General features: G+C 35.4%; 1 protein-coding gene and 1 long non-coding RNA gene across 2 annotated transcripts in view; one reads left to right on the top strand and one right to left on the bottom strand.

Annotated features, from left to right (window-relative positions):
* LOC138179741 (protein Wnt-4) overlaps positions 1 to 11,289 on the bottom strand; it is a 75,598-nt gene extending 64,309 nt beyond the window's left edge. The window contains exon 1 of the mRNA XM_069112836.1: positions 10,580 to 11,289. Coding sequence (XP_068968937.1) covers positions 10,580 to 10,659 — 80 coding nt within the window. The 5' untranslated portion in view covers positions 10,660 to 11,289. The remainder of the gene's footprint in view (positions 1 to 10,579) is intronic.
* On the top strand, positions 3,690 to 4,792 carry LOC138189596 (uncharacterized). The gene is made up of 3 exons (XR_011176075.1): positions 3,690 to 3,756; positions 4,326 to 4,564; positions 4,627 to 4,792. It is a non-coding gene; the product is annotated as an uncharacterized LOC138189596 (long non-coding RNA).
* Positions 11,290 to 14,894: the final 3,605 nt, after the last annotated feature.

Below are 14,894 nucleotides of genomic sequence, written 5' to 3'. Positions count from 1 at the left end.
ATCGTTCGAAAAGTTTTTTTCGTTTTATAAGGAAACAACATTTTCCGTTTTATATTATTTTATCGAATTGCCCATGATCCATTTTGTTTTATCAAGATAAAGATTACAACGTTCGAAAGATTCGGTTTCATGTTTGTATAAAGATGCATCGTTGTAAAAGACGTGTCTGTAAAAGAAAGACACTTTTCGGATAACCTAATATAACATTTCTACGATTATAACATAAATAGTTCATTCACATCAATCACTAATTCTTAGCTAATGTATCACAATTAAAAATTGTTAGCTACTCTATTGTAATTCAACATTGTAACGAATGAAACGAAGAGAAATCTGCTTATATCATAAAAGGCCAACTTCGTAAGAGGCTGTGCGTATATACATATGTACAGTGTCTACAAAAAGTATTCGTATAAACTCTTATTTTCCAATGATGTTTTTTTTTATTAAGATCTACATTTCATTCTCACAGTATCCAATTTTTATAGTCATATATGAAACTACTAAATGATATGAAATTTAATATACTTGGAGCAAATTAGTTAAATTATGTAGAAGTCTTTTACATAAATATTTTTTGTCGACACTGTACAAAACTTATAAAAAATTCGCAAGAAACCGCAAAGGTGATCGGGTAGTACCGTAATTTTCGCGGATTTTTTGCGCTGGCGAACGAGTCCTGCGGTGTCGTTAAGAGAATGGATCCCATGGCGGTAACCGCGGCGTGCCAAAGGAAATTACGAATCGCTGAAACGACGTATGGCGTCGCGTGTGACGGCGACGTGCCGTCGCGTATATACGCACGCCTAATGGACTCCCTTTTCTCAGCCGTTCGACGGTGTGCAAACGCAAACGGCTTTGATGCGGAACGTGTTTCCTAGAGGCTTCATTGAAATCCGACAGTTAACGTTCTCGTCATAATCGTTATGGTCGTAGAACGTCGATTTTTCCATAATTTCTTTCCTTTAATTCCTTTCAATTTCTTGAGAATTTTTCATTTCTTGGTTATGGTTGATTTTCAACGCTTAATCTTTGGTCTTAAATATTTAATATGTGTAAATGTTCCTTGCAGCACTATTAAAGCAAAGTGTAATCAGTTGAAGAAATTGCTATCCTTTCAGGCTTAAATATTTAAATTCTAATTTGAATTTTAAATACAAACTATAAATTCTAAAATATTATTTTATTATATTTTATATTAAGCAGAAAAATTCTGTCGCAAATATGTAAATAGGACGAATTCTAGGCGATCATTCGATGGCGACAAAATCATACATTTTCTAAATGAAAAATTTTAACCTAATTTCAACTTTAATCATGAAATATTGAATCTTTCATAATCAAAGAATCCTGGTTTTCTATATAAGAAACTTGAACTTTTTATAAAAATCATTAGCTAACATGTAATTACTTAACCTATACAAATATCCACCAAAACCTGTGTCTCAAAGAGGAAAAACGAAACTTTAAAAACAATGGTTTATATATAATGAGAATAGTACCAAGTTTCAATACTTAAGAAGAGTGACGTTGATGACAAGGAAAAGTAAACATAAAGAAGTGAAGTAAACTAAGGAAAGGACAGGTCATCGAACGAAAACTTGAAGAAGAAGAAGAAGAAGAAGACTATGAAGAAACGAATCGTGGCGGCGATATTCTACTAAAAGAAAGAAAGAGAGGGAAGTAAAAAGAAAAGAAAGATAGAAGATGGGAGAAGGAAAGAAGACAGGAGAGACAGAGTATGTCGTAGCCATCCCCCAGAGATAGCCTCTTCGTTATGACAATATATCTGGGCCCCGAAGGAAACATTGGCCGAGAAGTCCTGAAGGTATGCTCCGAAAGCTTGCGGCGGCGTCCTTTGTCGGAGATTCTTCGAGCGAGAGGAGGAAGCCGCGCGTAGAGGAGATCACAGCCTACCCCCACACCCATCAACATCACCGTGCTGCGCCACGTAAAACGAGAAGTATAGACACGCTAAACAAAACAGGACGCTATTAGGTTTTTGCTGCGTTCTGGTTGGTTTATAATTTATATTATCCGGTCAGACACGAAACAGTAACGGAACGGTTCTGTTCAGATAAAATTATATTTATATGTTTCGATAGATTACAAAATCTCAATCAATTTTTCATCACTGTATATCAATTCTGAATTTGTAGGAATTTCTATATTATTTCTATACAAAGATCCACATTTCATTGTTTCTGATTTTAATTTTATTATGTGTTTTCGTTGTTTTAACTATACAGGCTGTTAAAAAAAAGAGCGGAATTTCTTACCTTCAATTATTTGAAGTCGGTAAATAAACTAATTTTAAATAGAAATAATTAGTGGAAAATAATAAAAGGAATTGTTAATGAATCATTCAAACTTTTAAGGTAACGATACAATGATATAAGATGAATCACCTCATTATTCGTTTTTAAACAAATAATATATACAAACTGACCTATCTACGTACCAGGATGCAACTTGAAAATCCGCCCTGTATCTTTAATTCGTTTCGATTGGTTCGATTCGATATCGATGGCGATATAAGGATGCTGGAATACGCCACGGTCTTCAAACGACTTATCTCGATGATAAGACAACACGAATCGACGTCGCGATCTTAATTGCCCTCACCGGGCAAACTGTTTCGAACGAGAATTCTACCACTGGTATATTCGATCGAACGATTATAGGTGGCCAGATAAAAAAACAGAAGACCGTTATCTCGATCACGCGATCCGTAGAAAATGAAGACACCCAGAGCCTTTTGAGGCTCCCCGCCACTTTTTGCGAAGTGATGTTAAAGGTCTCACATATATTATTCCCTCTGAGCATTACCTTAACTGGTATATGTGATTTTTGCGGTGATTTACGGTCGCGAGGAGAAAGCTATGGAGGGAGCAGTACAACTTTTTCCTTGTGACTGCCGATAGTATTTGTTTTCTATCAATGGACTCGCCTAACGCCAGGTTTAATTAGGACTAGGAGGACATAGTAGGGAGTAGATCTTAGGTCGGTCAAAGTGTCAGCTGTAATTCAAAATAAGCGACTTCATGAGACCGTGATTTATTGCTTGTTTGTACTGTGATTCCGCTTTGTTGCTAATGGCGTTACTATTAGCTTCTCTTGCGCAATAAACTACTAATTAATGATGTTAATGAATCGGAAAGTTGAAAATTGTAGGTTGTAAACTTGTGTGTTGTCCTGCTTTTAACTTTACAATTTTATATTACGCAAGACAATCTGACTAAAGACAGTTTCGTGTATTTTATCCCCAAATTTTTTATTCTTATGTAAAATAATTTATGTATGAATAATTTAAAACAATTTATACATAATTTAAGTTGACAAGAAAGTTTAGAATACTGAAAGACAGATTCTTCTGTATTGAAAAAATCTAAAGATAAGTGTTTAATGGAAACAGATAACCAAAATGGCGTCATAAAAACCGACAATTTAAGTAATTCAATATGGCGGCTAACCAACAGTGGTATGGCTGAAAACCTATTTGACGTCAAATAAACGAATTAACGACTGTAATTTTGTCGATGGAAGCTTATTTTCGGTTCCCTTAGAACTTGTTAATCAAAAACAACGAATCCAAACACTCCTTATCGGATCGTGTGGAAGCAAATGGTCAGCCATATTCGCCAGACGACTATTGCGTCTAATTCCATTACTTTTCCGGCAAGGGCTGAGGAGAACGGTGCCCTCGCGGGAACCTGTTATCGGCAATGTTGTCCGCTTTTATGAGACACGAAACTGGTATGTATATATGTTTCTGTAACTTTTTATACTAACCTTATAAAAAGTATTACGATAAATGAGAGGAAGTAGTATGACACACGAAGACACCATTTTAACCATATCTCATATTGGAACTATTAGGTTATGGTTACACTGGATACGTGTTCTGGCGAATGTGACATCTGAACAAATGCATATACTCGTAAGAATTTATATAGGGCGGCCCACAAAATACGGAATCCACTTCAGGAATTGGTGGTACACCAGAAAACAATAAAAAAATGTTCATAGAAATGTGTGCCTACGTATTAAGAAAATAACCAGATAAATGGCAAGATTTGAAATGCATGATGACCATTTTGAGCATCTTCTATAAAGTGAATAAAAAATAACAGAAACTCGTTGCATTTCATAAATAAGACCAAATAGAATATACATTTATATGAACTTTTTCACTATTTTCAGCTATACAATCAATTCCTGAAATGATTCCCTCATACTGCAAAACACCCTGTATATTTAATTGCTCTGACGTATTTGTCAGAACACATATCCACTGTAACCATAACTTCCTGTTACTTACAGAGAATGAGTGCTTGGGCTTTCAATAAAGCGACGCTACCGCCGCGAAAAACAACGACTAGTATAGGGGTCGTCTTGACTTTATCCTGCCATTGAATCTCGCAAGTAGGCGCAATTTGGGGTTCGACGGGCTCCTACCGACGCGTTGCGAGGCAATTCGTCGACGTAAGAGCGCGCCCTGTTCGTAAACCTACTCCCTCTCTGCCTCGCACACGCTGCAAACGTCAATCGGATCTATAGAAAGGTAGCCCATTTGCTCGAGTTACGAGCGTGCGTTAAACTGATGGAAGCTCTTCTTTTCCATAGGCGAAGGACTTATACGACGGTCAAGGCGGCCGGAATATGGCCGGATTAAAGTTCGCGAAATAAAGCAACGACCTCTGAGAGGGAAGAAGATTGAAAGAGAAAGAGAAGGGCAAATCGACGTTCCAGAGATGACCGAGCAATTTAACGGCGAAACATGGTCGTGGAAAGGAAGGTCGCCACTCTCGCTCGGTCGTTAATACGAATTTTAATCGCTCGTCGTAAAGAGATCGCGCGTGCAACTATAACGCGTTCGAACGTTTCCAAAGGTGGAAGGGGGGCGGACATTCACGCGTTCGGGCAATAAAGATGCTTTTATTAAATCTTGTTCTCTGTTCATGGTCGATACTCCGTCCCGTCTTATCTACCTCCCCCGCTTTTGTTCCTACGCCGCACTAAAAACCTCGATGGTTTACTTTACGACATACTGTTCGTCCTCTGTCCCTTTATGGTGATCGTGACTATTCGTGACGACTGAAAGGACAGTGCCAATGTATCCTATGCCCAGTGAAATCGTTTCCGTCGTATGACGCGTACTCACCCGCCGGCGGATTTAGACGTGAACGGACGTTCTTTAATATCAAACTGGTTTGTTTAATGACCCTGTACTTACTTCTTTTTTACCATACCGTTATGCGGCACCGACGCGATCGTAACAGTACATAGTATTGTAAAACGACGGCCAGGCGAGGTGTCACTCGTTTCACCGCGGAAATATTATTTCAACTTGACAAGCGTTTCAATGAAAATCTTGTCTTACTGGCTAGTTCCCTTGTACGTGTCGTGCTAACGTGACAGTTATCGACGGATCGCATGTTCACAAGAATCTTATTAGATATAGTTACCTACATATTCTTTGCTTATGATAATTTTTGGTTTTCGTGCTGTTTGTGTAATCTTCGTGTTTCAATGACTGTAACCTATCATATATTGCTTGGAACTATACAGATACAAAAAAGGTTGATACTCTTCACTCGAAAACGACTTGGACTTCGATCAATAAAATTAAATTCACTTACCCTATTTTAGAGAGCTTCAGCTAATGATAATCACTCGACGTTTGTCCGCCTCTTATATTTCATATTCAGAATCACCAAACACAATACGCTCCACAAAGGGAGAGGTTAGGATAACTGACAGCGATGAACTTTCGAACAATACTAATGATATTCCACTATGAGGAGCATCTTTCAATAACAAGTACACTACTCCAACGCAGCATTCGCGACGATGGTAACCGACAGTTAGACGAAGTTTATTGAAATAATCGAGCGGTCAACAAAATACATTAACACTAAAGCCGAAATAATACATACATAGAGAGCCGCCATTACGTTTCTTTAGACACAAATCTTATAACTACATATAACGCTCATGCAACTATGTATACGACATATGTATATCATATAATGATTTTGAGTGAAAATTTAGAAACCAGAATTATCTCAATTTTTTAGAGATATCAATGGTATCTATACGTTTAATAGATTATGTATTCCTTATACACAAAATGCAAAATAAATAAACTATCTAAATTAAATACTCATTATAATATTTAAGAAGTAAAATAAATCTCTATTTAGGTTAAGTACTTAGATTTACTACTACTGTATGTATAAATGTACAACAAATACAATACGTACATAAGTACGTAATCTAATGACCAATCATAAAATATATGGATAGGTAAGACAAGAAATATTAGTCTCGTAAAAAATTTATTAAAAAGATAAGTGAAACAAAATTGGTTCCTGGATCTAAAAATTCACTATCGCGCGAGTGTTAAGGAGGATTCGCTTCGAGAAATCTCCTAAAGATGGTACGACCGTGCGAACGACAAAGTGGTCAAGGGGAGGGGGAGGAGGCGGTGAAGCAAGAAAAGCCAACGACTATTTGTCCGTTAAAGCAAGGCTAACAGGCGCGACTTAACGTGAATTATTAAGCGTTTGCAGTTCACGCGTCGCGTGTTCGCCCAGACTGACTGAGCAAGATAAAGCGACAGGCGAAGAGACGCGAATCAGTATATGTATTATGTATATGTAAGTATATACCGGAAGGCTTGGTGCCGCCAGCGAAGCCGATTAATCGCCTCGAGGAACCAGTTTGTCGGAAATAAAATCTGCCCGGTGGAATCGTTGCTTGACCATAAGACGTCAACGTGCCGGCCTTCTTGCTTTAAAAGTGTGCCCTGCAGGGGCGCGTCGACACCATCGACGCGCTTCGCCCGGTGCATCCTCTATGCTGGCGTATCATCGCTATCATCGGGGCTTCCCCCGATCGTGCATGCCACTCGCGTGTCCGATCGAAAGGGATTCGTCGTCTATAAGGCACTTTAGACCGGCCAATTTTACGTTCAACTATTCGCTACTCTCGTGACTTGCTCACTTTCGTAACTGATAAATAGGCACGTCAAACTGTGTTCTTTTTATTTTTCTTATATCTTATTTTGGCAATTTGCAAAAAGAATATTTGATTTCCATTTTAAAATATCAACTGAACTTTTTATTTTTGCGTATGTTTTTATGAAAGTAATAATGTATATTATTGCAAAATTGTATATTTTTATAGAAATAATTTGTATCTTCTATATACGTAGTATTCACGCTATTTGTCCTCAGTAATCTCTATTGTTAGCGGTAAAACTGTGAAAAATAGTGACACTGAGTACTATTGTGTTGTAGATTATTTTGCAATTTTTCCAACACAACCAATAAAGATAAAGGAATTGATATATAAATATTACTAAAAAGTGATTTCAAATCATGTTACTAAAACGAAGGAGAGACACGTTTGAGATTATAGCGAGGCAAATACATATAGGTAAACAGCAATCGGGCGATATCTACAAACAATAGGTGAAACGATCTGTAGAAAATTGTCCTTCGAAGCAGACGTTTCGTCATCGTCTGCTTCATATGTACGTGCCTTTCTATGTACGGAAACGTGAAACGCGCACCTTTACGTTCGCGAATATACATATCTGGGTGCGCTTTGCCGTTGGTGTATTTCAAACGCTAAAATAAACGCTTACGCCGCGGAAACATATCGTTGCTCCTATAAAAATGCCACCATAATCTCGCGAGAGTCCGGCCTCCTATCGAACATGCGTCTCACGCTAAACTCGATCGGTTACACGCACGACTTTCGCAGTAGCTCATTCTTTCGACTGTACTCTCTCGAAGGATCTTGCGAAAACAGTCTCACGAGATAAATTTCTAATCATGCTAACTAACTTGTACAGAAGTACATATATATACCGGATCGTTAATCATACGAAACATGACCTCTATTGGAGATGAAAAAAATTTTTCATTACGGTAATAAGTTTCATAAGAATAGTCGCGATAGTCATGCTACAGCGACGATAATTAATTGGCAATTGCATCAAATGAAATTAGAAATAAAACCGTGGAGTACCTATATCTGAGGAACTTTAATCGAGTAAATCAAAGTCTGTGATGTAATCATTGGAATATTTTTCTTAGGTTATGTAGAGATATGGCTGAGAAAGGATTAGGTTAGGATATGCACGTAGGAAATGGTAGCCAATTTAGATTTGTGCTTTTTACTATATCTCTTCGTATGGGAAAAATTGTGTAGAAGAAAGGTAGAAAGAACATAATTCGATTATTATATCTGTTAAGTAGTTCACGTAATCTATTTCAGAGTTTTTATTTTTTATTGTCACATCAAATTTGTTTTTTGTTTACAGTGTGTTTAAGGAAACTGTATAAAAACATTTATACGCTATATAAAACATTTTCTGTGAAACATTTTGCATTGCGCATTGTCTCACTGCGCATAAGTTATGCAAGAGATTATCGAACCTTAGAAATTTGTAATCTCTATAAAACTATTATAATGAAAATTATTACTAGTTCAAAAAGTGCACTAATTCACGGAGGAATTGCATTCGTTAACCCATATACATAAATAAGATTTGACAAATCTAACTCTTCATATGCAAATCTAACCTAAACCTAATGAGTTCTGTCAAAAGTAATCGAATGAAAACAAATCAATAATATTTATCAACTGTATATTGCTAAATTTAATGCTAGATCACCGTATATATCAGCACCGCGATCGCAATTTCGACGATTCACAAATAGAATAATTCATAAATATAGTTAGGCGAAGTCGATATTCCCAATACAATTTTTACAAGAATTTTTACAAAAAAAAAACGAACAGTATTCGTTTATCCACAATGTTTCCACATTGTCCAAAATTTTCGTTTGTCCACCTTTCATAAGAAGGTTATCATCAAATGAAGATTTTAAAATATTTCACATCGACCCATTTTTAAATGGGATGTAATTGACCACAGTATTTTTTAATTTTCATTTAATAGTAACCTTTTTCTCATGGGTGAAAAAACGAAAAATATAATTGGACAAATGTGGACAAATCGTAGACAAACGAATGCTATTTGGTTTGTGTAGAACTTGGCATTTGGAGGTGCCAACTTCACTCAGTTCATAAATAGTAGGTTTCAGGGAACTAGCGATTGACTGGCCATGTGTCTCCCAAAGAAAACTATCATGATCGGAAAGTAGAGAGTTCTACGCGAACGGATATTCCGATCGGATAAATGTAGATCGTAGATAACCGGGCGACGCGCGACCGGCCGCCGGCCGTCTCGTTTACGCCGACTATCACGAATTACTGTCGCACACTTTTCGCGCAGCAGATTGATCGTTTATTATGTTTGACGTTGGGTTTTATGGAACATACCGCTGATAAACTTGTTTCTACTTTTTTTTCTTAATATTGGTATTTCTACGTTGCAAATGAGTAAAAATCGAACACTGCGACATGTATAAGATTTGATCTAATATCTGAAAATATTTCTTAATTTACACCTGTCATGTCGTTCGCATTGAAATGCGGCTTTCTCAGGTTGTTCCTTAATCGCCAAATACTATAGAAGTATCTATATCTTTTTACTGCTGGTGTTGGGTAGTTTTCCAGTTATAATAATTTAGAAAGAAAATACAAGAATGTTATATAAAATAAACAAATAATAAATAAAGAATTGAGTGATAGTATGGAAAATTTTATTATTTTTTATGGGACTAGTGCCATGTTTAAATAGTTGATGTATGTCTGTAAACCCTTTGCTGTTACCTTAATAACGGCTATACAGCATAAATATTTAGTCTAGTAGTATGATTATACCTATTTGTTTTTTTCCATACTTCTTAAGAATCATCCGATCCTAGTACTGCATATTAAATTTCTTTTCATCACAGAGGATACCATTATGCCAAAATTCAATAAGTTTCAATACATACTTATTTTTTAGCAAGATCTAGTCTGTTTCTTCTCTTCACAATTACGTTATCTTCGTATACACATACATATAGCTATGAATAATTCTGTGACTCACTATACTCGTTGCATTTTAAACAGATCAGATCGCACAAGTTGCTTATCAAGTCAAAAACCAGTGTTATAGGTTAAGTTGAGATATTGTATGACAAAACACGTTCGCGTTTTCCACGAAGTATTTTTATCAACTGAAAAGGTGTTCGACGTAACGTCAAGTCTTTGTCATGTTGACTTCCTCGATAGTCATGCAGTGACTAAAAAATTTTTATGACTTACATAACTGGAAGATGGAAAAAGTGCGCAAATATAATACAATGTTTTGCAGAAATTAAATCTTACAGTATATGGTATTTCAATTTATTGTGGCTTCCAAGACAAAATATATGTAATTCGTGTGACAGTCAACATGTTAAAGAACGAAAAAAGAAAAACAAAAAGACGTAATCTTTATACAGTCAGCAGTGAATCGTATGGAGATGTATTTAAATTATTCGCGACACAAGGCGTGCCCCTTGAAGGGAATAATACGAGTATGTATTGGAGGGAAGATCCAACCTCTTAATGACACGGACTAGATGTTATCTGCACAGTGGACATAAACAATCGTGTTGTACAAACTCACCACCAGTTGGCCTGCGCGCCGTTTTGCCACGCGATGAACAGCAATGGTACGAGTAAGAAGGTCGTGACGACGGGCCGCATCTTCAATTTCGATTCGAAGTTAAAGCGTGGTGGACACTGGCTGGTTCGTTCGTTGGTTCAATGGTAAAAAAAAGAAAAGACAAGGTCGTCCGTCGTTTCAGCCACGCATTCTTACGAGCGTCGATATCGATCGAGGATTCGCATCGGCAGTCGATCCCGAGGCTGACAGATCGAGATCGAACGTCGTCCGTGATCCGATTCGATCGTTGTTCCAGACGTAGTTCGAGAACGCGACGGCTTTCTCTTTATTTCTTTCTTTTCTCTTCCTTTTAACTGTGTTTCTTACATGTTTCCCGGCTCGTATACATCACTGATCTCGTGACAAATACGATAAATGATCAAAAAATATGCTACTTTTTATGTCCCGACACGCACTCTTTGACCACACAATACCGCGAGACGAACCGCGAATTTTGAATTAAGTCGAGTTTCGCAGCGCGCGAAATGTTTTATAGATGGTAAGAGAGCACGAATAATGTGAGAATTTATATTATGTCGTATATAAATGTTAATGTAACTGAAGTAAAAGTTAAAAATTCGCGAATCGTGCTGCGCGAAGAATAAGAGGCTCCTCTTGGAAATGCGAAGCGAAGACGAACGCGATGACACTCCATGCACGTTCGCGTACGTACTGTGGCTGCTAGTCACGAGGAAAAGGGCAACGGGGCTCTCTCGATGGGCGGAACCTCCGGTCACTTGCTGCCGCGCGATTGGCTGTATCGCGGAAGTCCCCCCACCGAAGCTCCACTCGCGTTAATTAAGCATTTCGGCACTCCGTCCCGACTCCGAGGTTCGCGCGTAAGCTCGCTCGCTCGCGATTCGTTCGCCAACCCCGTCTGTTTCCGTGACTTTACTCGGAAACTCCGGAAACACAGCCACTAAAATATTTTCATAATAAAAAAATGAAACGTTGGGACAGCGACGTGAGAAATTTTATGTTATCGCGATTCTTCTAGATTTCAGAGCGTAAACTGCGGTACGAATTGATCGATGAAAATCGATTTGATTTCGTTGCGATAATCGAACTGTATTTTGTATGCATATATAGTAATAATAAAAGTTAACTTACACACATAAGTTAGTTAATGTTATTGTGGAATCTTACGAGTCATAAATTGTAAATTGTTGGAATATTTATACAAATTCATATTTTAATGATCGGAATTAAAAAATTATAACCTAAATATATAAAAATTTGTCTTATTCTTTAAATAAAATATACATTTTTGCAGCTCCGAATAACTGCTTCGTTGTAAATATGTATACAATAAATCTGCAATATAGTCATTAATACTTATAAACTCTTTTGTATAGCAATTAAATGTAATTTCCAAAGTAGATAGAATGTAGTAGAATATAAATTACAATTCATCTGGTTATTCTGTTCAATGTAAAATTCCAAAAAAGAATCTATAACCTACAACTTAATATTTGTAGATTCATTAATATTATTAATTGCTGAATAATTGTTAAATAGCTTTCAAAAGAAATCACTTCTTCTAACATAAGATAGACGTATGTATAAAACAAATAACTGAAATCGAGAATTTTCAAGCAAATACTACACATGCTTACCTACATATGTTGCGTGTATTTTACATCGTTTCGTGTCGTGCCGTGTTATGTTTGTTATGTTAGAGTTGTTAGACATTTACGATCCGTGGAATTCTCAGAATGTATCCAATATGTGTATATGTATATATATATACTATCATCTTATACAGTTATGTGTAACGAAAATATGTACATCTATACCGTGACATATAATATTGCAGGCTTAAAAAATTACGTTTCGAAGTTAATGCATGTTATTAATATACTGTTTGGTTTATGTTCTTAGAACTTTATTTTACATTCTGTATCATTCACTTGTTTATAATAAACGTAAACATCATGTGAAAATAAATATTTCAGTCATCAAACAGATGTTTTAACGAAAACATTCTATTAACCTCTACATTCACGAAAAGTCAACTAAAGTAAAATGATGTCACTTGTCACTTCTTTATTGTTTGGGCTACACGTATCCTTTTATCTACTTTTCAACTATTGATTTATTTGAATCGGCTGCCAATTCGATACGTAAATATTGGTCGATGAAATAAACGTCTTATTTGTTTCTATTTAGAATCTAAATAACTACTATTGAAACTTGTTTTTGTTCGAGGATCGTATTTATATTGGAAATCTGTGAATTCTATTTGGAATAAGTCAAGTACTGTAATATATTATCACGAAATATATTTGCTATTAATTTGATGTACGTTTTATTACTGTCATTTGTAAAGTAAAATGGACAGTTGTACACTATTATTACACAATTATCTAATTATAGTTGAGTGAAATGAAGTGAACTAATTAAGTGGAAGTTTCGGATTTCAACATAATGGTAACTTATTATAATTTTTTCAGGAAAAAGAATTTTTGAGAACTATGCATTTTAGTTAACCTTTTCCATGTGTTTCTCTTGAACGACATCTTACAACTACATATATAAAATGACTATAATTATCGCGATAACAGCATATTATACGTAAAACGTGTTGATTAATATCAGTACTTTTTAAGACGTTAAATGTAAAGTTATATAAAATTTAAAATATACTTTTATAATGTTTTCTTTTTAATGGATCCTTTATGATTAATTTAAATGCAAAAAGAACATTGGAGGGGACAGTGTTTTCTTCTAGATAGGTCTTCACTGTCCAGATAATTGCTCATGTACCTTTTGGTTGCTCTGTCGATCACTGTCAATCTTTCATTAAAATTTTTATTTTTAATAATGTTACTGTGGTATGTTTTAATACAAAATACCGTTTACAAAGAATGCTACAATATGGAATTAAATTATATACGCTCCGATTATCTCGATTTCTGTTCCATTTATCATCGATGTTGGAAAATACCTACAGTCGATCAATAGTTCTGTTATCATCAGTACTAATACCTGATATTGTTGAAAAGTTCGCCATAATAAACCTTAGAGGGTGTAAGAAACACTCTTATTTCTTCTGAGGTTGGCATTTAAAAACGTGAGATACGAAGTTCCATTCATTAACTAAGGACAAGATAGACCTGACGTTAAATGGGACTCCATAATTCACATCCTGATATACAGACCTTAAAAAAAAATCAGAGTAACTTCACGCCGCGATACTTGTAATTATAAGTCCGTTTGAACTATATGCTTGAACACGCTCCGTTTATTCACACAAAACTTCAGTTCAGTACTGGATTAAATAAACTTATGATCATTAAACTCATTTATCTGACCGTGAAATCTATTATATTAGATTCTTATATTCTTATATTATATTATTCTTATATTAGAAAGTAAAACAGAGTTGTGCATGCGAAAACATATTTTAATAATTAATTGTTGAGTAACGGCGTATATTTAAAATTAAATTAAACAGACTTATAATTTGTTAAAATATATTACCACGGGTGGTAAAAATCACAGATTCAAACATTATATATATATACAGGGTGGTTGGTAACTGGTGGTACAAGCGGAAAGGGGGTGACTCTACGCGAAAAAAGAAGTCGGAAATATAGAATAAAAATTTTTCGTTTGAGACTTTGTTTTCGAGAAAATCGACTTTGAATTTTCGCTCGGAACGCATGCACTTTATCATGTCTCGTTATAACGGATCTCACTGTAGATTTTTAAAAAAATTAAAAGAAAAAATTAAAAAAAAAGTTTTTATTCTATATTTTCAACTTCTTTTTCGCGTAGAATCACCCCCTTTCCGCTTATACCACTAGTTACAATATAGCATTTAATAGATCAACAATAGGTTAACACAATCCTAAGTACCAAAGAAGTGTAAATTTAGTTCTAGCTCGTAAAAAAATATAAAAGTAATAAACGTGGTTATTGTAACAAATTGTTAAAGGCAGTAAATTACAATAAAAACTAACAAATTATTTAATTTGATTGTGTTATAATGAAAAAACCTCTCTTTATGACATTAGTAAACATCGCGCATCGTGATGAGGCGACTAACCTTTCGGAACACCGTTAACGGTATGTTATCGAATATATAAGGAACATTCGATTTGCGCGCGAACTTATTTTTCCTTAAACTTTCGCATTATGAAGTTCGAAACAGAGCATTTGCTTACTTATTAATGGTTTAATTATTAATTTCTAATATTTACACTATTATTTTATCATACTTAAGCTATTAATTCATAACATTAAACTTATTAATTTATAACAACTAAACTAT

This window comes from Bombus flavifrons, chromosome 1 (assembly GCF_040668555.2).
Source record: "Bombus flavifrons isolate JBK064 chromosome 1, iyBomFlav1_principal, whole genome shotgun sequence".
Classification (NCBI taxonomy): domain Eukaryota; kingdom Metazoa; phylum Arthropoda; class Insecta; order Hymenoptera; family Apidae; genus Bombus; species Bombus flavifrons.
Note: the sequence above shows the minus strand (reverse complement) of the source record. Positions and strands in the feature narration are given on the sequence as shown.